Raw genomic sequence first — 26278 nt, 5'->3', positions numbered from 1 at the left:
ACAATTGCTTGTATTTATATATCAGCGGCAAAACTGACTGTGATTTTTCATGGACTGACACGATCCGGTCACACAGCCAGATTTGTGTCCCGTCTAAAGTAGCAAAAATTTATTTTGTTTTGTTCTTGAGCAGATGAGTCACAAAATAAGAATGAGCCACGCATTTATGCAGGGGCCGCAGACATTGACATGCCTCATGTAATACTGTCATATTTTGTGGATTATTTTATGTATTTATCTAACAGACACATCTGTGCTACCTGTTTCTGTTACCTTGTTTATGAATAATAAATTATCACTATACAGTACCTCTTCACCTATACAATATGCTAATCTGGTAAATGTCCAAAAATAAAACTGTGACTATAAGAACCAATACAGTTATGGAAACATGGGGCATCTATCTGAATAGTATTTGAGTACTCATCTAGTGTGTGTGTGTGTTCATCCAGGCACAGTCACAGTCTGAAAATGAGGTTAACTGAGGACCCCAAATTGTTTGTGTACAATGTGACATCTGAGATGGCGACCTGTCCGGGGAAACCCATCCCAAGTGGCTGGGAAAGACTCCCTCTGCCCTTCGTGACCATAGTGAACCAACGAATCCATGACTGCAGAGCATTTTAAGGCCAATGAGTCTCCATAAAAAAGGTTCCAATATGGTTCCTCACACGATTTAAGGAAGATATGAAAGAAAAAAATGCTGGAAATGCACCTCAATAAACTAAAGGTGGGTACCAGAACCTGTGAAAGACAAATTTAAAATAACTAAAGTCCTCAAAAAAAAGAACAACCTGGACAAACGTCAACATTTCAAAAAACTAACTTTTATTAAAACAAAAATAAAAGGAAAAAAAAAATCAATTGACTCATTAACAAGATTATAAAACAGTGATTTAGTTACATAAATAAATTGATATCGGTGTATCAAATCTTAATTTCATAAGCATGTATACATGGGTCATTGTAATAAATAAAAAGGGCGGGAATCTTCCTACACGAACAAAAAAACAAAAAGAAACTGAAATTCAAAAAGTAAAAACAAACAGAAAAAAACCAAACAGCTAAAAAGACTCAGAGGAAATTGTATCTGAAGAGAACATGAGACACTGGACAACATAGTATTTCCACCAAACACACGTGAGGAATTGTTGCTTGTGGTTAAAGCATGAGTTACACAGCCATTCACTTACTAATTAAGGACACTAAAGCTGGGACCAAGGTGGGTCGTCTCTCACCTCTTAGAACGCGTTTGGTTGTTAGACAGATCTCCTGTTTGGTTACTTTAAAGCGTTAAGACAAGGCAAGAGGAAAAAGGCTGCTTTCATCTTTAACAAACAAACGAAAGTCGCACAGAAAGTAAATCAGAAACATGTATATATATATGTATATATATATATATACATATATATACATATATATCACGTATCAAACAAGGCAAAGGTCACTACAGAGGAGACACTGTGGAGCTGGAACTGTTTTAGACTCGGATGGGATCCAGCGTCTCAAATATGTCAAACAGAAAGAGTCATCTGATATGTTTCCAATGTGAAGAAAGAAAGAAGAAAAGAGAGCGAGAGAGAGCGGACTACAGCGGCTTCAAGTATTTCACATTACATAGAATACTCTGTATAAATTAGTTAACATATACTTTCAGATCCTCCATATTCAGACATATACTATGGCATATATACAGAGTACAATAAATGCATGTTGTGTCCTCGATCTTTTCTTTTCCTTCTCGTCGTTCGTTTGTTCTGCCTTGTTTTGTCTTTTTTTCTTGTGGAGAGAAATCCCTGAGAACGTTCTGGTTGACAATTACTGAAGGTTCCACATATATAACAGTAGAAAAGTCTAATTTCTATGGTTCACATGCACAGAGGGAAATGACACTGGCCTGTTCAGGGATGATGCGAAGATTGTGGGATTTAAGTACCGTCTGAATGGGAGTGAATGTGCCGAGTCATTAATACTGCCGGCCATCACGGGTGCTCACGGTAGTCCGGATCATGTTGAATACATGAGGTAGTGGTCTCCCTCTGGGTGTCCGATTTAGGAATAAGGGTCATAATACAATATTTCGCTCAGAGCATTGCTGCGGTCAGCTACTTCCCGTAACCCAGAGAGAACTAATGCTTGCTCAAGTGCTGCGTGGAGATCGGCTGCTCGCGGCTTTTCTGTCAGTGCTGACCCGAGCCGGGCTGTGCGGGCCGGAGGGGGAGGTGGGGGGCGGGAGGCCTGGACCGGAAGGGGAGGTGCTCTGTGAGGTTTAAAGCCTTTAGTTTCTCTTTGAGGATGCTGAGACGCTATTTTCGTTGTCGTTGTCAATGAGCGTGTTTGTCCAAGATGTCGGTGCATCATTCCTTCAATTCAATTGAGAACCAAAGTTCTTCACAATCGGCCATGAAGCAAATAATGAGCTGATCCGTTTGTGGAAAAAAAGAAAACAAGGACTTCTTGGTGCCTTGAAAGTACAAATGCTGCATTCAAAGGGACAGAAGAATCACGTATTTGGAAGTTAAGGGTGTCGCATTTAAGGACATTTTGTTTATGTTTTTCCCTATCACAGTATTTATTTGATTATATTTAATTTTCAACACGTTTTTTCCGTCATCTTCGGTGACTACATTTGTATGTTTTCATCATCGAATTGGTGTTTCGTTCACGTTGTATATATATGTTTTTCTGTTAGATATATTACGTTACATATATTATTAGATTCATTTTTAGATTCACTTTTCCATCGCAGTCGCTTAGCTAAAATAAGAAAAAAAGTGTTTCAGTATTTAAAAGAAAAGATAAAAACCATTGCTATTAAACACTTTCTGATTCAAAATTGTCTCTTTGAATGCAGCGCACTCAAGAAGTCCACTTTCCTTTGGTTAAAATAAACACATACGATATCGAGTAGTGGACCCTAAACTGTTTTTGATTAAAAAAAACATATACAAAACAAAAGCCCAAAAAAAGAACAACCGTCAGCTTTCTATTTGTTTCACGCCGCCATATTCTGGTTCTGAATTGATCAATGGATGGTCAAAAACTGGAGGGCTTCAGCCACGACATACAACTCAGTGTAAAAAAAAAAAGGGGGGGCAAAATGACAAAATCATAAGAATCATAAGAAAACAAAATATAAAAAAAGCCATTTCACTTTTTCATTTACCTTTCACACACATGTAGAGAAATACACAAACATTCACAACGTGACAAATTTCCTCTCTTCTGAAAAATAAAAACACTTCTGTACACATAGTAGTAATAATATTAATAATAATAGTAATAATGTTTATAACAATAACAACAGCAAGAACAATAATACCGCATGTGGCTCTGTGGGTTTTTTCTTTTCTCTTTTTCGCTTCATTCTACAAGTCACATCCCTCTTTTTACTTGTCTATTAGTCCAAAAGAAGTTCAAAAGGCAGACTCAAGTTAATAGAAAAAGCACTAGAGTAGGGAGCGTGGCTTTTTAGGGCGCCCCCTCCCCCCACGTTCAGCCGAAGCGCTCCCTCACCAGCATCATTAGTTTCTTTTTGCCCTTGTAGATCTGTTTCAGGTTGTCTATGAACTGCGTGAACTGAATGTGTCCGTCGTGAGCCATCATGAACGTCTCCCGGGCTTTGCCCAGGAACTCGATGAACTCGCTGTAGTGGCGCGGGCTGATGTGCGTGAGCCGAGAGTGCGTGGTGTTGATGTAGGCCCCGATGGTTGCGTCCAGCAGCTGCCTGAGCGGCGCTTTGTCCAGCGACATCAGCTTCCCCGAGTTCCTGCGGCTGTGCAGCGCCGACACCATGCCCGGCGTGGTCAACGTGCACCGCCGCAAAATGTCAGACAGCACGGTGGCACACTTGACGCTCTTCACCACCAGGGGGATGACGGCGGCCAGCTCGTTCTTCCCCAGGGAGTGGCTGAGCGCGCAGGCCCACAGCACGTCGTTGATGGCCGGGTGCGTGTCCTGGTTGTAACTGAGATTCAGGTGAGCCATGGCTAGCGTGGCCAGCTTGTAGGCTCTCATGGGGTAGCCGCGGTGCTCCATGTAGCGGGCGATGGTGAACAGCTGCGTGTAGCTCATCCCCGTCGCCGCTGCGTCCAGCACAATCTGGTAAGCTGTCTCGAAGGCAATGTGGTCCTTTTCACAGAGGGTGAGAGCGGAGAGGGCGCAGTTCTGGGGGTCCTTCATGGCGCATTGCAGGGCGAGGGTGCGGGCGGATGATGCCAGGTTCTCCTGCTGGTGGCAGTCCAGGTGCAGGCGGACGATAGTGCTGTTGGACATGACGGTGGTGGCCACGATACTGGTGGCTTCCGTGGGGGTGAAGAGGGTGAACCAGCTCTGCATGATGCTGTCCAGCGCGTACACTCCTGCACAGACGACACACCAGTCAAGGCCACAGCTGCAGGCAAACCAGCTCAAGCCATGACTCGGCAGAGTCACTTACCGACTTCAGTGGCACATGTGACTAACCAGCGCACCATCTCTCTCCTCCTCCAGTTTAACGTGGACAGAGTTATTCTCATCACCTGAGCGGGCAAAAAAAAAAGGCACGGTCAGCAAAAATAGTCATCACATCCTCTTGGCCTTTGAAAACACACACGGCTGCTGTGTGACTTGCTGCCCGAGTCAGGGACGAAGCTTCACCGAAAACAGTGTCAACCTTCCGCCCTGGAGCGGCTGCTGCACAAACAGGAAGTGAAGGCTGGGCGACGGGCGGGCACGCCAGGTGACACCGACTCAGTGATTCAACTCTCCCGACAAGCCTCCTGAGTGAAGCCCACTCACTCCATTCCATTACTTCTAGCTGACCAGCGAGAACCAATTCTCGCCGAGTCAACACGACCTGCTGGTTCTGCAATAATTACATCAACGACTCCAAGGGGCAGAGATGGTCTGCGCCTCGGTGGCCGCCCAGCGCAGTGCTTCTCAACTGGTGGGTCGGAAACATTGTTGCCACCAAACACCCTGAGATCCCACCACAGCAGGATTGGGAATCACTCAGTATAAATGTGGCACAATAGCAGACTCTGCGTGCGTAGTGAGGAGAGAACACAAAGAAGGGGAGCACTAATTCATCTGACGTAAGCAAGCAAATCTATCATTGACATACAGACTAACACTGTTTCCATGACGAACTCTCGCACGGGGAGCCCACTAGACCCAATGGACGAGAATAATAAGCTCCTTTGAGTCTATGCTTTAACCCTTTCCGCCGCCGCCGCACAAGAGGAGATTAGCAGTACGGACACACAGCAGCGGGGCAGTAATGGTCTGGCGGGATCTCAGGGGGCTGCTGGTGATTGCTCCGCAGGCTTGTTTAAAGGCCAGAGAAAATGAAGACATTTTACAGGTCCCAGTGCAGCCAACAGTCCAAGGTTTGTTCCCTCAAGACTATCTCATATTCGAAAATGATGAGGCATAACATGTTGCTTATGGGTTTATCGTATTAAGGTTTAATGGGCCAAAATAAAAGGCCGAATAAACAAGAAGCGGAAATGTGGACGAGTTCCAAACAGTGATATATATATATATATATATATATATATATATATATATATATACATATAAAACTCCTTACATTTCCCTGACATTACCGGTAAAATGGATTCTGGGTGCAGCTGACAGTTATTGAGCCAGCAGAGGTATTTCGTCAATGGCTCCATCGCTCAAACAAACCGTCCGAGTACATAAACACGGCTGAGCGAACGCAGCCGCCACACTGACAAGCGGGTGTACCTGCAGTCCCAGCTCCAGAGACACTTTGAGAAGTGTGATGTCAGGCAGGCTGTCCATCAGCGTGGCGATCTTGAACGCATCCTGTGCCAGTTTGAAGATGTGAGACGACGAGTGAATGTTCTTCTGGATGGACTCCAGCACGGTCTCCAACCTGCGGCTGTCGCCTGGACAAGAGACAGGACGTCTTCCATCACATGACTTTGACAGACAGCGTTGAATTGACCTAATGCAGGGCTCGCAAACATGGGAGCCTTCAAAGACCAAGGGAGTGGCTCACGGGACGTTAAAATAATACTAATAATAATTTGAAATATTCATGTAATAACCATCTTATTATGTTATGTTTCTTTTTTCTTTTTCTGTGACTCTATCAGTAGTCAGCAATTGTTTATCATGATTTCAGAAGTGTGTACTGAGCCGATAAAGCCCTTAGAGTAGCGTAGAGATGTGGAGAAGTAGTTTGGTTTAAAGTACACATGAAAAACAGGGTTGAACTAGATGTGTTTTTTAAGTAAAGGAATGGAGGTGGGATTTAAACTGGGACATGTGGTCATTTTTCTAGTTTTATTTAGCAGTAGTGCTAGTTGTCGAATAAGAAGCAGCAGTACAAATAGCAGTTGCATCCGCAATTTGTTGTGGTGCAGGTTGTGGCACTAACTGTGAGTAGCCGTTGAACTGGTATAACAGTAGTAGTAACTGTTGCATTAGGACTTTAGGATCAAAGCTGTTTTGTGACTTCTCCACTTTACTACTGCATATAATTATAAGACGGCATGTTAGAGGAGATAAAACAGGTTGCACTTGTTTCGTTTATAGCTCCAGGAGTTGTAGTCGTAGTACAATTTGCAGTGGTATTACCACCTAGCGGCATGCATGTTGGCAAGAAAGCATGTAAGCACGTATTTTAGTCCTAATATATGCAACAATACAACTGGAAGGAAGGTGAGATTAGTAGCAATAGAGTTAGTAGTAGTATTAGCAGTAATAGTAGCAGAGGCAAGAAAAGTAGTAGTACATAAGTAAAAGAAGAAGAGTAGGAGGTGAGAGAAGCAGAGCTGTAATTATTATAGGCTGTGCTAGACAGCAGATGTAGTTGTAGTAGAAGGGGTTGTAGTAGTAATAATAAGTAGTAATAACTATAGTAGAAACATTAGTAGTAGAAACTACAGAAGAGTAATAGTGGCAGAAAAAGTGGCAGTAGTAGCAGAGAAGTAAACCAAAGCAGAGGTATTCTGGTACTATTTGGATTGAAGGTACTTCTGCCCCTATGTTACTCACCAGGGGTAGTTACAGACGGTAACATATTCTGACGTTTGGGAGTGCTAACTTTGATCAAGGAGGAAGTACAACAGTGTGTAGCAGCACATGTAGTAGTAGTGTGCAGAAGAGCAGAGGTAGATTTTCTTGTACTTTATAATTCTGTTTTTAACACAGAGTTTGTGATAGGAACGTAAACAACAATTGAAAAGCCTAAAAATATGAGTCGCGCTCAGTGGGTGAACCGAACAAAGGGGAAAACATTATTTACAGTCAGAGGAGGTTATTATGACCGTCAGAAAATAACACACAGCTGGCGTGGTATATTCACTATAGGTATCGTCGTGAGTACCTTTGGCTGCCGTCAGCATGGTGGAGGCCAGTTCGCACTGCTGAGACTCGATGTGACTCAGAGTGAACCAGCGCGGGTAGCGGTTGGGTACCACAGACACGATGTGGTGAGGTCGTGACAGGTCACCAGACGAGGCCGTCGACTCCAACACCGGCAACCTGCGGGGAAGACGAGAGCGGCGGGTGAGTGGACTCGCAGGAAACACCGCACTTCCACGGGAAAATGGAAGGTATAATGCATGTAAAAATATTAATGCCGGGATCAGAAGCCTGAGCGCTGGGAGGACAGGGAGAGTGGTAATCAAAAGGCGCCATCGAATCATCAGAGATGACTTCATACAGTAACAAGCGCGGCGACAGAAACACGGCAAAGACAGAAGTCTTCATTATGAGTGGTTTGAAAGCGACTTCAAAAATGAGCATGACTTATGAGATCACAGGGGGATTACAGTCAGTCGATCCCTGCAATTTACGTCTAACCTGCAATTGAATCACCTAGAAACCAAAGTGTCATTAGTATTTTCTTCACTTTCATTGGTCCTAATGAAGTCAGAGCAGAGCAACACCTGCTAGCGACTGAGAGAGCCTCCAAGTTTCTGCGGCTCATTATAATAATATCACCTACAGAGGCCAGGCCTCTCCAGCAGCACCGTGGCCGGCTCATCTGCCATTCTGCTTCACTCCTGCCGGCTCCACTCCCACCTCTCTTTCAAAGGTCTCCCTTCCCTCAGAAGACGGCACAACCTGGCCTTCTCTCGGCCAATCACAAAGCTAATTGAGTCCACGGGGAAATTAAGGAATTCACCTCCCAGCCCTGTAAGGCTGGACACACATCAAACAAATACCGACACACATGAGTGAAAAGAGCAACACGCACGCACACACACACACACTGGCTCCCACACACATCTGCCCTTTTGAAAACACATCAAAGCGTCCTGGTAAAAGTGATGTGATGCTAAATGCCAGTTTCAATTTCAGACCCAGGTCCACGTGATAGGGCTGCCACCTGAGCGCGCGCCGGCACAGATGCGCCAAAATATCCAAGCTAATCTGCATCTCAGACTCCAGACAATTTCCCACCGTGGTGAGCCGCTGTGTTTCAAGTTGACTCATCTTTTCTGTGAAAGCCAGAGGTTAAACGCTGAAGTGCTACTTCCAAACAGACGGGAGACGATGGTCTGGTCATGCATGGCATGGAACAACAGTGGTCCAACATTTGCTGAACAGCTTTTTGGGATCAGGGAAAAACAATAGTATATCTGCTTCAGTTTGTGCCACAGCGCTCAGCACACACCTATAGCAAAGGCTCACCTGCGCATCGCTAGGTCATGCTACAGCTCTGTGTGTGTTTATACGCCAAGAGCTGTATCATGATAATAATACATGATTTTTTAAACTCTTAAGTCGCAACAAGATCCCCACCCAGGACAAAAACATGCTCCTTTTATCCCTCAAAAAAAAAAAAAACCTGCATATAACAACATCGAAAAAAAAGAGGACAAAATCCCAGCGGCAAAGCATGAGAGGCTGAACACTTGGTTTCAGATGGAGATATTCAGAAGCCCTGGCAACCACTTCCATCTAAAGAGCTGCTAAAAGCATACACCACACTGGGGCCTTCTGGAAGATTCCTGGGGTGTAGCAAAGCAAAAAAAGGGCCCAGGGTAAAGATGGAGGCCTCATCAACATTCCTGTCTTTGTTTGGTTTCCACCAGAGAGCCAGAGGCCTCCATTGGATGGAAGCATGAGAGTCCTACTCAAAAAAACCTCCTCGAAACATAGGCAGGAAAATCCATACTGGGCTTTTGTCCCATAATAAGCAATGACTAAAACAAGTACAGTGCGACTGCTGCCGTCTTGTCCACCACTGCTGTAAATATGATTAGCAAGCTATAACCTCATATACACTCCTAACTCAGTGTCAGGTGTGCTCAAAGGATCAAGTCAGACTGGTATTTCTGCGCGGCCCACTCGTACAGTAGATATAAATGTGCATCGGGCATGTAAACAACGCTTAGCAGTGTGAGCTGGAAGAGGCAGGCGGTGTGGGGGTGGGAGCAGCTCTGGTGTCAAACATGTCCTGTGGAACTCTAGCACCCTGTCACATCTGAAAGGGACACAGCCATATATAAATAAATATATATATATCTATCACCGCGGAAACATCGGAGGGAGACAGCGGGGTGAGGTGAGGCCGCGAGGACGTGATGACAGGCGGAGGGACGAGAGGTGGCACATATGTGTGATGCAGAGGGTTTGGAGAGGTAAATGATATGGGTTGATGAAATAATAGAAGCCAATGAGAAAAGCAAAAATGTTTTAACTGTCATTACAGAGAGGAAGATTGCAACATGTATTGCTGCAATGCATTGTGATTTATGAAATTCAGATAATAAAAATTGCAAATGCAGAACCTGAACCTTGTGTAGCTAATGTGCTTCTGAAGTGAGCAGTTCAAAAGGCACATTTGATTTGTTCAAGAAAATACAGTATTATTAGTGGCATATTGATCAACAGTACCTGAGAAATGTATATTGCCTAGATATAGCAGAATACCAGAGTTTATTCAAACCTGGTCATATCTTATCTATGTATTAAACATGCTCCTCATGTAGTTTGACAACGAAATACTATTTCATGATGTGCGTCTACATACATCTTTTTTTTTGCAGAAAATTAGATTAAAATATTATTATTATTAAATATACACCTGATTTTGATCATACATATGTTCATATATATGACACATTGACAACGGCCAGTACGATCACACATGGACCAAAATCCTGAAGACGTGAGCTTCTGGTCAGGCTCATGAAGTCACTATCACTTCCCCCTTTCTGACAGTAAACACTGTCCACATTCATAATTGATCTATCAACTCCACATCCGCCAACAACTCTCCACTGTGTACACAAACCCAGGAGCTCTGAGGCGTTGGTGGAACTCCTCGACCGTCTGACAGGAGGTGACCCCCTCGGCTCGCAGCCCGAAGCTCTAAAATACCGGGGATGTTTCAAAACAACGTCTGCCGCTGTGAAATACTGTCACTTCCTGGTGAAAATCTTGAAAATTAACTGCCGAGCGAGGTCGAAAAGAGGGTTCGTGAACGGTCAGGCAGGAAGTCCTTTGAAAGTCATCAACTTCTCGGAGCATGAAATGGTTATTACATGGCGCCCTGATCCATGATGGTCCTCGCCTTTTCCAAATATGATTAGATTTTCCCTCGGGGCCCTTCCTTTTTAAGATGGATTAGATATCCCTATAGTACCCAAGAATGTCCACTAGAGGTGTGAGTCATACCGTCTCCTTTGTTCGGAGTTTCATGACGTCACTGTCAAAATAAACCAACTGCTCCAGATATTTAGCTAATCATTGCCAAACCTCCTGGATCACTGTCTACCTCATGGGGGAGTGTCAAACGGATTCCATTCAGTCGAGGGGGAAACACCGTTGTGCTTTATGACCTGGAATATTACTGAGTGACACAATCAGGAAATAAATAAATAAAAAGGATTGTTCAATATTATAAGGCATGATCAGTATTTTCATGACCAGGAAATCAGCTTGATGGGGAAATCCCAGGTTCAGCGGACATACGGAAAACTTGCTTTTTACATGCTTGCTTTCACAAGCTTGGAAAGCAACATCAAACCGTAGCGGAAGAAAAGTCACAAGTAAATAAGTACAATGAAGGATCGATGTGACACAGGAGTAAGCTAACTAAAAGCTAAAATAGTCTTCAAATGTAAAACATTTCTACGCGATCACCTTCCGAGCTAAAAAAAAATCCTGCTGTTTCATGGAGGGTCTCATCCTTCACTGCCTCATGATAGACACACGTGTTTGGATTAAAGATCAAAGGTTGCAGTTTACAGCGAGGTTCCGGATTAATTGGCACGGGCCGACTTGTATCTGCCACGGAAATCTTATATGATAACAAGCTGTTGGATTTGTCTTCTTCGCTCCGTGCGAATGGCGATAAAGACAATCTCCAGAGAGGCGACGAGCTGCTTCTTCTGTGACTGCGGAATTCAAAACCCGGCCAGCTCGGCGACCGATATATAACTCTGTTTCCGTGCTGGCCGCCCACTCCAAGTCGCCACTCAGCATATGCTGCCTTCGCAGGCTTCAAATGACCTCACACTTGGCCAGAATGCAAACGCACTCACCATAAAGAAGCGCTGGCCCGGATACCAACATAAATATGCTATTAGAGCTGCTTTTAGAGGCGGAGTGGATGGTGCCGCTGGATTAGTGATTGTGGGTGACGGGAATCGTCCTGTGATGGACCGTCACTGACTGACTTATCAAGCTGGCCAGTTATCGATGAGGTTGGCTTGGAGGCCCAACTGAGGACGCCGAATTCCTGACTGAGACAAATGGTGTCAGAAGTGGGATGGTCATGTGAAGACGTGGGAGGTTTGGATATGGGAAAATTTAACCCTACCATGTGACTCCACGTCCCATATAGACTGATGGGCCTTCTACCGACGCCCAGCTGCGGCAGTGTAGAACAACATGGAAGCAAATGCTTGCCCTGATACCAACTACTGATACACTGGTGTAAGATGAGGCAATTTCATTAGCTAAAGAAATGTCCATGAATATAGGGGGCACTTTTCCCTGGGGGGGAGTCAGTTAATATCAGCTGGCTCTTTTCTGCGTGACAACAAAAGCACACGCTGGGACCTTAATCTGTTTCCACAGTTGATGCCAAGCGACCATGCGCTAGCATGGGGAGCTTCCAGGTTGTGAGTATGCAAATTTTGGAGGATCCAGTGTGATTACCCTCCCTCATTCAAAAGCTCATTTTGGCGATGCAGTGAAAGTGAAAATGAATAATAGAAAGCAAGTGGAAAGTGAAAAAGCGCACTTGTCTAAATGAGCGAGAGACTTTCCCTTCCTCCCTGTATCAATGATGGTGTTATAATGGGTCCATTAAAATAGCCCCAGTCCCTTTACCTCCTCCTCTATATTTAACTGTCCGACTCCCCGTGGGAGCGGGGAGGTATATGCTATCATATTACACCACGCTACATTACACACATTCATTATGTGCTGAGTAGACACCCCTGGTTCCCAGGAGCACCCATAAGTGGCCATATTATTCTAAATCGCCGGTTTCACACCACGCGGGCGAGGATGGAGGAGCTGAGGTGAGGAGGAGAGGGGAAGGTGAAGGGAAGCAGTGAGGGAGGCAGGGGAGAAGCTGACTCAGGGAAACAATTTTGGGACGCGGCTTATCGGAGAGGAGGGGACGGTCCGGCGCGCAACCTTGAGTCCAAACATGCTTCGGTTCGGTGAGCACATGATTCCAATTCTTGGCAAACAAACGGCAGGAAGGTGGGAGCAATGTGTTCAGCGTCCTTTTGTCCCCCTAATTGTCAGGCTCGGACATCTGATGCCACGAGCCGGGACAAGAGAGTCCTCGCTGCTCGCACACTCTCGTATTAATTGCTGGTGGTGACAGAATCAGAGGCCTCGCTTTGCAGAGACACAACAAACATCTTTCCCACACTGCCCCTGTCCCTGTTGGCCTTGCATTCGTGTGTGTGTGTGTGTGTGTGTGTGTGTCCCTTCTTCGCTACAACCACACTAATTACACTCTCATTAATGTAATTAATATTCACTGATCCAGCTCCCACTAGTCACAACATCAAAACACAGCAGCGCTGAGTGATTAACCAACATACACATGTACATATTGTCCACAGATGAATACACACAGGAGCTTAACTTGGAGCCATCATGCCAAGGCAACAAACACAAAACAAACACTGCGAATGTCACAGTTCCTGCGGACGACCCAAACTTTTAACTAGTATATGACTGCTGTGTTAAACCAGTGTAAATGAAAGGATTCAGAGCCACTCCAGAATCACTTCATGACAGACCCTCCTGAGGGAATTGAACTCCAATTCACTCAAAATACGTGCTGGGTTGTTGTTTTTTGGTATTGTGTTTTTATCTATTTTATCTCCTGTGAGTTGTGAATAAAAGGAAAAAAGCATTACTTCTACATTTTATTTTGCAAGTCATCACTCTGACAAGCGGATCTGCCTTTTTGGATAATAATATAATTAATACCCAATAAAAATATTTTGAATATATAAAATATGTGCTGGTAGTTAAACAATAAGCAGAATATCCACTGGGTGCAACAAAAACATTTGTCCATTAAGCTTCTGAGCATTTCTTTGCAAACCAGTAAGTCCAACAAACAGTTAATGCTAGTAACTGGAGACACTGTCATGGTTTGTTTTTGTTCGTTTCCGAACATGAGGAAGTATAAACTGGAAACAAACGTGATGACTGTCTGTCTGGGATTGCGGTGAAAACAGCGTCGAAGTCTGGAGCTTGGTACCAGAGAGTCCATTTAACTATTGTGAGACACCGGGACATGTAATGTAGCATGCTCAACACTTTATTTGGGTGGTGGACGTTTGGTGAGAATCCAGCTCGCAACAAAGAAGTCATTTTTCTGTTCTAGTTTCACATTGACCAGAATTTCCTTCTAGTTTCTGCTAATTTCATGTGCTGTTTGGCACAGTGTTTATTGTACCCTTTCTGTTTCATTTCTAAACCATCAAGCACTTTGTGTTGGACCTCGCCTCACCACAGACAGATATTTTTAATCACTGCAATTCAGCACAGATCAGCCACTGCGCCTTCCTCAAACATTCTTCTTGGTGAGTCAGTAAATGTCTTAAAAGTCATTTCCATTAAGACCGTTGGTTTCAGTTGCAACAAAAAAACAAAATCAGCAACCATTCGCAGCCTCAGCGTCAGGATTACTGCTAAAGCGACATACAGTGAATTACAGCGGTGCTGATTGCAGCAGCGTGAGCCATGAATCAAATGTTCACCGCAATCACGGACTCTCAAGTTTGACGACAAGTCGGCTAATATTTGTTATTTAGAGCGAGCACGCCTGAAAGTGCACGAGGTAGGGAATATTTAGGCTCAGACAGAGCCCATTTAAAGCCTCTCGTCAGGGCCTATAGAGAAATCTATCACAGTCCGCGGGCGGCTCTGGAAACTTACCGCATGGCTCTCAGTGCAATTTTGTACGCCAGTTCAGCGTCATGAGGTAGGAGCGAGGTGAAGAGATAGCGGGCGAAGGTGTGCATGGGAACACTCTCCCTGTGGACGATCTCCCCCAGACCAGAGTAGGGACCAGCTGGACACAGGGGTGAGAGGTACGCGTTAGAATCACTTCCAAACAGTGTTGAACATCAATGTCTGTTTTCACTGAACTTGGGATATATTTTTCAGGCATTTAATGTTTTAGTAATAACCGTTAAATTGATAATTCTAAACAACAATTACTTAAAAGACCTCATCACTCAACACTTAGCACAGAAAGGTCTGAAATTGAAGTTGCCAAAATGAGTGCATAGCAGGAGGGGCCTAAAGGGTCTCCTCCCCCTCTCATACAGGAAGAGTGGGAGCATTTAAACAAACTGTCAAAAACCATATGGTCGTGTGCTGGCTCAACATCACGCTTTCCCCCCTCCCTTCCTGCAGTTCCCCTGTCTCTGGTGGGTTATTTAAAACCCCAACAGGCCCCAAATGCCACAGACCACATCACAGTGCGGCGGGCTGCAGCAGCGTCCGGGGGACCCACAGAGGCCGCTGAGCCCGGAGCTCCATTAGACTCCCAGTCTGAGCTAGGTGGTCGTGTTTTAGGGCCAGGCAGGAATGGGGGCTTTGGGTGGAGACAGATGAGAAATTTTCATTTGTCTGGGTGCTAGAAGATGTGTCACCCCTTCCTTCCCATAACCTCAGATTCTGCTTCAGTTTTGTGGGCTTGCATGTGCTGACATGAAACTCTGGGTGTTTCGGTCTAAGGGGCTCATTTTGGTCTATTTGCAGTGTAAAATCAAAGGAAGTGAAAGTTCACAGTGTTGGCTTTTGGTTACGTTGGGCAGCATATGCATGGAGGGTTCATGAAAATTAGAAGCTGCATACTAAATTGGTGGATTGTTTTTACTTGTTGCCTCTCTTTCTAGGGGGTGCAATTACTTAAGTATGTTCCCATAGAATACTGGAAACCTTTTTATATGTTGTTGACTACAAGAGCTTCACGTTGCCAAGATATTGAGCCTTGTCACTTCAGACCAATGAAATCATAGGTTGTCCTGTTTACATTAAAGTGCTTGATGCAGTCAGCTGCAGAGCAAAGTTAGGGGAAGTGGCTGAAAGTGCTGGGAATACAGGGGTGAAAACAGTGCATCAAGCACTTTCATGTAAATAAAAGACTTGTAGACCAGTCTACCACTCAATAGTCCCGGAAATTACAGTACTGGAAAACAAACCAGATGATATTCATTCATTCGATTTCTATCGCCTTTACCCTTAGAAGTACGAGTCAAACTCAAAGCACAGAGGTCAACTTCAGCCCACCAAGTCATTAAAATGCAAAATTGATAAATAAAATTCAACACTGATTTAAAATGCATCAAAAACTGGAGCACCTCCAGTGGATGCTAATGTCATGACCCAATAAGATAAAGGTTTCCAAGCTTTGCTTTTCTAGCAGGATATTATTAAAGTTAGGGTTCAAAAACTTTCAAAAATTGATGCTGAATCTATCTGAATCCAATGAAAAAATTGAGGTTGAATTCATGTTTGTGTCTCTTGTGTTTTCGGCAGTGGAAGTGTTATGTATTTTGAAATAAATCAGTTATGTAGGGCTAAACTTAGTCTCCAAGAATCTATTCTGTTTATATTCTATTCTGCTCAAGAAATGGACATTTTGTTCAGCCTACGACTTGGACACTTCTTTATGAATAGCTCAGGCCTCAAGCCTAACTCAGCTAGTCAAATTCCCTCACCCTCCAGTAGGAAGACGGCTTGTTTTCGGAAGATTTTGACCAGGGTGTCGTCCAGTTCCACTTCTTGCAGCTTGGCCAGTAGCTGCTCCTCGTTGCGACACACCTTCTCTTGAGCGTACAACCCGTCGGGCATCACCCGCTGCTGGCCCAAACCGATCAGAGCCGTCTCCACCGCCAGCGCCACGTACGATTCCCCGTCTCCTAGCAATCGCTGCACCGGCATCCGCTGGAGGTCAGAGCGACTCACTACGCTGGAGCAGTCTGCGGAGGAAAAGAGAAAGATTAAACAAAAGAGCTGGGACGGTGTCAAGTGGTGGTATTCTCTGGGGTCTGGATCAACCGGTCTCCAGTGAAAAATCACTTTGTCAGTCACGCAGTCGAGGTCTGAACTCGATGACCATCCAAAATAAAGATTAATGCCTCGAGAGAATTTCTCTGTTCGCTGGCCGACCACAGAGGACAAGGCTGCTTCAGAGATGGAGGAGTGCGAGGGAGGATGATTTAAAGATACAAGATATGAGAAGACAGTGGAGGTTAAACAAAGAGACTGAAGGTGAGGAATCTGCAACCGAGCTCTGTTTAATCTGCATTTAGAAGCTGAATTATCTCAGGAAGGTGAAGAAAAAGGATTTCATGGTCACGAAAAAGGAGTAATGTTAATAATTATGCTAATTTACTAAGCAGAATGTAATGATAAATAACGCTGTATTTGATTCTATAACATCACTGTTAGTTCAATATTGACTCAGTTATGCCTTTTTTATTATCAGCAATTCTTCAAACACTGCTCAAATGGGATGGATTTTTACGGCAAATTGGACCACCGGCCCAGCCGACAGAAGAACAACGTGACAATTCTTCAAATTTGTGACAAAGGTGTGTCGTGCGCTGCTGATCTGTGACAGCAATCTCAGACACTCCAACACTCTGTCTGCTTCCTCGCTACATTCAATTTATTTGAACTCAACCATAGAATTCTTTTGGGTCACTGTGCACTTTCTTGTTTGATTGAATGCATTATGTAATTTTTCATACTGATATTCATCGCTCACTGAATGAATAAACTGAAGTTGAGTCCAGTGTGATATTTTAGTTCCAAATGTCTGACCCTTGTGCTAACATCGCAATGGTGTTCAACGTAAACAATGGTAGGTCAGTGAAAAACAGGTGCTAACAAGACCAGCATTTTGAGTTGTGTACCTGAGAGGTCTAAGCAGGTGTTCAAACCCTCGTCACCGCCTCGCCCCGACTCTGTCAGGGTGCTGAACAGTGTTCCGATGGGGTCCAGTGGATGTCCCACCCAGCCCTCCATGTTCGTAATAGAGGTGTGGCCTTTATGGAGCAACTCTGAAACAGCCAAAAGTGACACCGTTCAGCACAAACTCCGCAGAGGAAGTGCCAATTTACAAAATATCACTTTGTGACAAACCTTTCTTGTGCCGTCGGAAGTGCTCAAGTTGCCTCTGCTGTTGCCGCCGTAATGTGTTTACCACCGCGATAGCCAGTCGAAGAGCTTCTCTGGGGTAACCGTGTGAACGCAGGGCGTCCACCCTCGCACATGCCGTGGGAACATGTTCTGAGAGAGAAAGTTGTCCATGAATACCGCGGTCTGCGCACCGTCGTACGAGGTATTGGACACACACTCACCGTGCCACAGGGGCCAGCCGCGTGAGTCGAAGAGGGATCCCTCCTGGTTATCATGGTAACAGTAGTTGGCATAAAGGTCACTGGCGATAATGTGCTGAAGGTGCCGGTCCTGCCAGTGCAGGTCGCAGGCCTCGATGGCTCGCGTGAACACAGTCCTGTGGGGTCGCATCTCTGCAGATGAAGAAGACGCATTTAACGCTATAAAAACAGCATGACATTTGTTCTTGTAGAAAAAACATCTTTCGTTAATGTCCCATCCTGTCGCAGCCCTCTTGTCACGGTTTTCAAAAAGTTTAAATTCTTGACATATGTTGGGGGGGAAACATGCCACTCCCTGACCTTGGTTTCCGTGGGCGCCCTGAGGCAGTGAGTGGGTGAGGTTGGGCAGCTCGTTGCCGTGGTTTCCATCCTCCCAGGGGCAGACGTCCACACTGTTCCATCTGCGCAGCTGGCGCAGCCATGATGACTTCTGCTCAGCCTTGCAATGGGGGTTCAGTACGATGCACATCCACAGGGCACCTGGATACACACACGCGCACACACATCAGTTAAACACAGCACTTGAATAAGCACAGTCACCCGGTGTCTTCAAAACAAACTTAAACTATGTTATCGTGCAGGATTCGTCGCTGGCAGCAGTTTCCTAAGACGACCAAAACATAGTTTCTTTTCCCGAGCACATTTGGTATGCTGCCGCCATCTTGCACTGGAATTCAAAACTCTGTGAAAACAGAGAACTTAACTAGTCCCGAGGCAACGCTGACTGCACACACATCATTTTGGAGTAAATTGGAACAAACAGAATATGAAAAGTGGAGACGCCTCCTGGGATGCAAACACATTCAGGGATTTAACTCTCAAGTCTGCTGGAGATATGTACACTCCTCAGAGTGCGCGTGTGTTCACATGCGTGTGTGTGGAGGCAGAGAGAGTTCAGGATGAAGGGCAAAGACAATGACAGTGTATAGACGAGAGGCAAGGAACACAAGAGAGCGCAGAAGAAAAGGGGAATGGAAATGGGAGCAGAGATGATTTGGACAAGGAGACATGGCTGAGGACAAGTGAATGAGGCTCGTCTTTGTGTCTGGAGGAGACGAGTAGCTGCAGCACCAAAGGAGAGAAAGACAAAAGAGGCCGAGAGAAAAAGAGCAGTGCCGAGAGGCAGCATTCACCACACATCAGGGGGAGTGATAAGGACTTGGGAAGAAGGGTTTTGAAGTGTGGACTTCAAAGAGAGCGTGCTCACACTTCCAAAAATACGTGGGATTGAAGCAGATGAGATCACTGCGCTGTCCTCACAAAGTGCAGAACAAGACCAAAGGGAGAAAAAGAACATCATCATCATCAACAACAGCAGCGGCAAGCAAGACATCAGAGAGACAACAAAGACAGGAGACAACGCCGCGGCTGCTGTCCCGGTGATGTGCTTGTCGCTTCTGTGGTTTTGCTTCAGGTAGTTTGTCAGATGAGCTACACGCTGAATCAAACCAACAAGGTGGAGAGAGAGGCGCACTCCTGTCACCTCCGCTACATATATAGCATCAAGCGTTCCCAAATAATGCACAGGTCATTCAACCTGGAGGTTTGATGAGACACTATGTATCTGATCAAACTGCTGCGACACCAACCAATACTGGAGGTTAAAGTGACGCGCAACATACCGTCATTGTCAGATTAGTTTGCTTGAATCTGAACTAAAAAAAAAAAAAAAATCTGAAAAAGCACAGCTGTTGTAATGCCACTCCCAGCCAGTAGGGACAAAAGACAAATTGCATGGAAGAGAAGCGTAATATTAAGTGACTTAAAGATGCATAAGAAGAAAAGAAAGCTTAAATTCCTAGCTCAAATTCCCTGTCATCTTCTTACTAGTGTGTGCGTGTGTGCGTGCGTGGCACACTTACCAAGCTCGTCCCAGAGCTGTCTGTACTTGTCGGTCATGGTGGTGCCTTGCTGTCTCCACAGTGCCAGTCGTGGGTCTGCCATGAACTGCTCTGTGATCAGTGTTAACATTCTCGCTCCGTTGGAGTCACGCATCTTCAGCATCTCCCGCACCTGCAGGGGGACGGAGGAGGCCGTCACAAACACGCCCGCACACAAACTATGGGCCGGCAACACGCAAGAGCCGCAGGGGGTCTTGTTCACAGCTTACAGCGTGGACAGGAAGAACCACGTCGATGCCTCAATCCAAATGAGGGAACACTATTCTGAGTCTATCACAGATTTGTTTACATGTCAGATGTTGGGAAAACATTTTAACCGACAGTAAATTTAAAGTTCATGCTAGGTCAGTGACTACAGTTCAGTCTCCCCATGACACAGAAATGCTGCGACACCAGACCACGTGCCTCACGCAGGACGTGTCAGGGTGGCTTCAGCTGCTTCTAGTTTTCCACAGACAGTGAGCAATGGCGCGTGTGATTTCTATGCCAGGACAAACGTGTGGTGACTGCTCACGGACCTTGCTGAAGAGCAGGTTGAGCTGCTTGCCCGAGCCGTGGTATCCTCCCTGGGACAGGAACAGCTTGACCTGCTCCTGGACCTGCTCCTCGTCCAGATGCCAACAGTTTTCATCGTCCACACTGGCTCCTGCCGTGGGGTCCGGCGCCCCTGCAATCAGGGAAGAAAAAAAAACACGCACACATGGTTATTTTAGTTTTGGAGTGGCAGGCTCTGCACATTGTCTATATTCAGCAGACTTTTGCAAATTGTAATCAGATTCTTCTCATCACATTGCGGGTCAACCAAGGTCCAATATCATGGTCTTTTATTAAAATCTCATCACTGCACTGAGTCGAACTCACAAAAGCATGAAGGCTTTTAATTATACGCGGATAGATTTGTCTAAGAATGGGCACTTCATGAACACCGGGGCATTTGGATCGTGATTGGTAAGACACTGGAGGCGGGGCTTAACGCTCCTGACACTCCTTCAAAGTCCGTTCTGTTCTCCAGATAGTAATAAGTGATGGTCAGTTAACCAGCAATTTGTGTGAGAGGACCCTTCACTTTTTTGAACTCTTATTTCTAAAATTGATTTCTGTACAATATTAATTCCGAAAAGGCAAAAGAGGATTATAAAATAGTGGATTTATTTTATTCTAATGAAACTCCACTATTGAGGGGGAAAAACAGTATTACAAACTATTTCTAGTAGTTGAGGGAGTAAATGTATGAAAATGAGAAAGAAAAGTGAAGTATGTTATATAAGCTATAGTCCTTGCATAAAGATACATTGAAAGTTAAAGCAATAGTGCCCTTATTATTACGGTCAAAACATTTCCACTCTGACCTCACAGGGACTGAAAGGTAAAGTCCATATGTGGCGGTGAGGACTCATATATGCAGAGGTATTTTCTCAAGATGTGTGAAGGAGTTCTACGTCAATCACATAAAAATGTAATATTATATCATAGATTTTTCATCATCCATTATTAATCGTCTTTTTTTCCACGTTGAAACATTCCAACGAGAAAAAGCATATTCCACATTCATGTTTGATTTCAGACCCTCGTGCAAAGCACCGAATTCCGCTCTTATCAACGAACCACTTGACGCATATTTAAGGGCGATAAAGAGACGATTTGGTAAAACTAACACCAGCTTCTCACTTTACGACAACTGTGACGGAAGAAAAAGGGCTTATTTCTATAAAAGCGGCGCTGGGAGAGAAGCCGGCTAATTGAACAGAGACACTGGTGCGAGATGCTTCAATTCAAAGGACGTTTCAATTTTAGAGAATTACTGATGGAAGAGCACAATCAATAGGTGGTGGAAATATCTTGGCTCCCATCTGGCTAATTATTTCAATTGCATTCTTCCTGTTCATCCCCCTCTCTTTCGCTTCCTCCGCGTTATGTCTCCCTTGATTTTTATCACTTCCTCTTCATTGTGATGAGACCTCAGCAGGGTACCAATACCCAGAGAGGTGCACTGCTCCTCACCTCTGGCCCCTCCTCCACCCGTCTGTGTACAGGTAAACAAGCGCTCTATAGTGTTGATTAGAGGTAAACAATCTCTCCTTTACCGTCTAGATCCCACTAATGAGCAGCATTGATCCTGACACACTTTACCTTCATCCTGCAGTCGATACACACTTGCAGGTATAGGCGCACACACACACACTAGCATGATTTCAGGGCGAAACACAAGCACACGTGTGCCTTCATCTGCATACCTCACTTGCTACTATTGTTAAAACCAGCCAGTCATTGTAGCTTCAGCAGAATAACAAATAAGGTACACATTAGGATATATTTGGGAATATACAGAACCACAAGGGTGTCGAGAAAATAATAATATACGCAACAAACATATGACTGATTCATATCTTTGGGCTGTGGGAGGAAACCAGAGAGTCTGGAGCAAGCATGTGGAGATACAAGTGTTTGTTTTGCTAAATTCAAACCTCCAGCTGGAATCAGAACGAGGGTTTTGTGTGTATTTTTATTTATTTTGAAATATCATGACAATTATCTGTGAGTGATGTGAGATGATGGAAGGAAAAGAACAGGAGAAAAGGGCTTTTAGGTCATGAAAAGTCACAAGCTGTCTTGTAAATTCAAGGGCATAATATACACCATATATTATATTATAATTTCTGTAAAATGAAAAATGTATTGCAGTAATATGTGAGTGTTTCGTCCCTTTATTGTATTGCTGGATCGGAGGAGATGCTTCATGTATGTTTAAACCACCATTATGTGGTCAGTGAAGGGTTTATGGGTCACTTGCAATAGCAAACCGGTTTCAATGAGGGTTGGTTGGTACTTTTGTATTTGGAGAGGATAATCAATTTTATTTTTGATAAGCATCATCAACCCAAATAATATTTTAAATTATTGGTTACTGTATACTCCCTACATGTCAATACATTTCCCGTGCTTCAGGTTTGAGATTATATGGAATACTTCAATGACAGCTGATGATGAATGAACCTCAAAACTCCTTCATTCTTGAACTCACTGACACTCATTGACAGTAAGAAGTCTCCTCACCGTGAACCTGGTTGATCTCAGAGTTCTGCGACAGAATCTCGTCCGCCAACTTCTGCGCGGTGGGCAGTACTTCAGTGTGGTGGACCGAGATCAAATACTGGACGAATTTCTGCAGCTGGTCTCTGCTCATCTGGAAGAGCGTTTCCGAGATGGGCAGGTGGAGCTTGACCTGCTCCGGCTTGCGTACTCGGTAAAGTGACAGCGCCACCACGTGGGCGCAGTAGAAGATGTCTTTGTTGCCGCAGGTGCACGTTACCGCCGTGATCTTGCAGCGGTCGAAGCTGACGCTCACGCTGCAGACGAGTTCAGGGGACGAGGGGGTGGCCGGGTCCGTCACTGTGCCGCTTAAATGGAAACCTGAGAAAACAGAAACAGAGGTCAAGTTAACGCAAAGGAGATCACAACACAGCTTACAGCTAGGTTTTTTTTAGCTTCTTTTATTGGTTCATAGCTATTATTCGAGGGGAGAATCCAAGTTTCCCACATAGGGATCCGCTCAGACAGGAAGTGATGAGCAAGGTGATGATGCGGACTACGACATCGGCAGCGTTTGATCTCGTCCTGACTCTGCTATATCTGGAGGCACGGCTGGTCATTATGCAAGGATGAATATGAATGAGTGGGGCGGCGTCGGCGGGCCTGTCCTAAAACACACGCTGATGAGCATATGAAAGAGACACACGTGCGCACACACACAGAGTCGCAGCGTGGGATCATACATTTATTAATAGTGGGAGTGGTCATGAGGGGCTGAGAGCGGCTTATGAATGCATTTATGTGCTCAGGAGAGATCTCAGAAGAACATGTGGACCAGCCGAAGACATACATCTCTTAAATATGTTTATCAAAGGGCTGAGCTCACGCATGGCCGTGTTATCAAGCATGTATTAATGCAGATATCAAAGCGAAGGTAGCAAGGGCGGGCTTGATGGGGGGCGCTGAATATTTTATCACGTGTAGATGGAATGGGGGCGAGAGGTGGATTAGCGAACTCAACCGAGGTCAGGTCAGTGGCAGAAAGGGAGTGAAGAAGCAGGTAAGCAGGGTTGCCTCCGCTGCCTTCAAGCTCGGCGATAAAAATAAATGGTTGCAGATAAAAAGTAGTTATGGAAGTCGAGTATTTATCCTCTGTGGGCTGCTGCGAGCAACTTTCCTGAAAGTTAAACAGGCTCATTAAATTCCTTCCCAGTCAGTTGGAGGCCGAGAGTTATTTCGCTGAATTTATTCAGGTTTTTGAAGATTGAGGGTGGAATGAGCCGAGTAGCGCGGTTGTTTCTCCAAATACTTGTGACACACAGTCGGCCCCCAGGACCGTTCGACGAGCCATTTAGCTTAACCATGTGGATTTAGTGACATCAAAGAAGGTTGCTACTGACGGATATGAGGTGTTTCAGTCGGTGTTGATTCATTCACTCATTCACTTTGTACTGCCCATTACCATTATAGGATTAAAGGAGGCAAGGATTCACCCCAGCTTGGGGTGAAAGGTCAATCAACAATCAAGTCACACCCTCACACCTACATGCAATTTGGAACTTCTGTCCTTTGTCAGCCAGTAAAAACATCCATTGCACCCTCAGCATGGCGAGGACACAATGATAAAACTATGAGACTTGGATGTGCTTGTGACTTGGGTTACCAAACATAGACAACTAAAATAGAGTAAGTATTAACTTCGCTCAGCATGAAAGACACATTTTTAGAGGTATACAAGGTCACTCAAGGTCAAGGCATCACACAAAGTTAAGTGTCAACTCAAAGGGCAGTCTTTATGCAACTGGTCTTCAAAAGGACTGTTTTTACAATGGTCCCAAAGTCTTCTCTCATGCTTATTCTTCACGTTGAAACATAATTTTGGGGTCACAAACAATGCTCAGTCATGGGTGGCAGCAAGGCATGTGCTTCAGTAATAAAAAGACCAAATCTATGTCCAAGAAGAATTCAAAATCAAAAGGTGCTCCTAAACATCACTTAAAAAGCCAGTCAATAAGGTTTCCTCTCATTGTTCAATTAACTTCTACACATCTGCAAAAAAATAGGCGACAACAAATAGCCGCTGGATGAGGGAACCAGCAGTTCAGTATGAAGCTAAGAAGCCACAAAATCGTTGGCAAGAGCGGACGTCTGGGAATGTCATGGCTAAAGTTGGTATAACTCATATGCACTAGTGTGAAATATCAAACTGATAAAAGCCTCCCATTCCATAACAACACATTAAAGGATGGTGGCAAAAATCTGCTTACATATTCTGGACAATGTTTGAAGAGAAATGACTCAAAATAAGTTTGTGAGAGCTTCAGTTCTGCTGCTGTCAACTTTGAAACAGAAGTAAACACGATCTGGCGGTTTTGCCCCCTGCTTGCCATTATCTGCAAAACTTAGCAGCGATTGGCCCAAAATACCCAACACAGAGCAGATCTGCAGACCATTGCCATGGAGATATGCTTTTCCACTCGGAGAGCCAGCTGGCAGAGTATTTGTGAACAATATCCACAGACGAGGGGTGTGGATGCAATATGGCAGCCACGTGCATCTGTACTGATCAAAGCGTCGACGTCTCCAGCTGCGAGCGCGACACACTGAGTCACGCACTAACGGGACAAAAAGGTTGGTACCACACAGCTGCGGGGAGAGAATGCGGCACCGATTTAGCTGCGTTACAACGTGGCAATGAGCAATGCCTTTTAATATACACATGTGCATTCCGTGTTACTGTGTGACACACAGCTCAAAAACCAGCCCTCTGGTCCAGAATGAAAAGCAGGATCATCGAAAACATGTGAGAGAGCTCAAAGGAAAATCTGATCTGATAGAAACGTGCCTGTCGTGAAAACAGCTGCACTGCTTTTTATCAAAAAGTCTTTTCTTCCTCCCCGGTGGGAAAATCAACAGAACACTTTGCAAAACTCACAACGTGTGGAGGAGAAACACCGAACCGGTGTTTAAGTTTCCTCATTCATGAGCTGAGGTGTTAAAGGACTTTTTCACTGAGCTAATGAGACACTAGTGAGTTTGGACTTTCACCAGTAATACTGTGTTTATGATCATGACACCTTGTATATATGCAGTTCATCCGCATTAAATGTAGTATCACAAAAATCCCCCAGGAAGGTTTAGGTATTTTATATTATATTTTTCTAGTAATACTGGATTGCGTTTTAAGTGATCATCAATATTCAAATTATTTGAATATTGTACTTTTTTTTATCATTTATGTAATCATTGTTATGTGTCTTCCTTCTTTCATCTTGTATTTCATTTTATTTTTGGATAATATTTTGGAAAATTGTATTTCAATTAATATAGATAAATTATTTTTATTATTATGTTCACTTTATTGGTATATATTGTATTTTTGGTGTGGTGTGTGGTCTTCAGCCCAGGTATGATTTAAATCAACATTTTCTTATTTAAATGTTTCTGCTTGGTTTTTTTTTCCTTCCCCATTTGTTAAAT

The 26278-nt window shown here is 44.5% G+C and overlaps 1 protein-coding gene across 1 annotated transcript in view; it reads right to left on the bottom strand.

Annotated features, from left to right (window-relative positions):
* Positions 1-807: 807 nt before the first annotated feature.
* Positions 808-26278, bottom strand: part of zswim6 (zinc finger, SWIM-type containing 6) — a 54827-nt gene continuing 29356 nt past the window's right edge. Inside the window, exons 2-14 of the mRNA XM_053869578.1 lie at positions 22823-23179; positions 20287-20435; positions 19730-19880; positions 18168-18347; positions 17829-17999; positions 17611-17757; positions 17382-17528; positions 16182-16442; positions 14389-14524; positions 7340-7497; positions 5731-5894; positions 4439-4520; positions 808-4361 (exon numbers count right to left, since the gene is read on the bottom strand). Of these exons, the coding sequence (XP_053725553.1) occupies positions 3496-4361; positions 4439-4520; positions 5731-5894; positions 7340-7497; positions 14389-14524; positions 16182-16442; positions 17382-17528; positions 17611-17757; positions 17829-17999; positions 18168-18347; positions 19730-19880; positions 20287-20435; positions 22823-23179 (2969 nt within the window). The 3' untranslated portion in view covers positions 808-3495. The remainder of the gene's footprint in view (positions 4362-4438; positions 4521-5730; positions 5895-7339; positions 7498-14388; positions 14525-16181; positions 16443-17381; positions 17529-17610; positions 17758-17828; positions 18000-18167; positions 18348-19729; positions 19881-20286; positions 20436-22822; positions 23180-26278) is intronic.

This window comes from Synchiropus splendidus, chromosome 7 (assembly GCF_027744825.2).
Source record: "Synchiropus splendidus isolate RoL2022-P1 chromosome 7, RoL_Sspl_1.0, whole genome shotgun sequence".
In the NCBI taxonomy this organism is placed as follows: domain Eukaryota; kingdom Metazoa; phylum Chordata; class Actinopteri; order Syngnathiformes; family Callionymidae; genus Synchiropus; species Synchiropus splendidus.
Note: the sequence above shows the minus strand (reverse complement) of the source record. Positions and strands in the feature narration are given on the sequence as shown.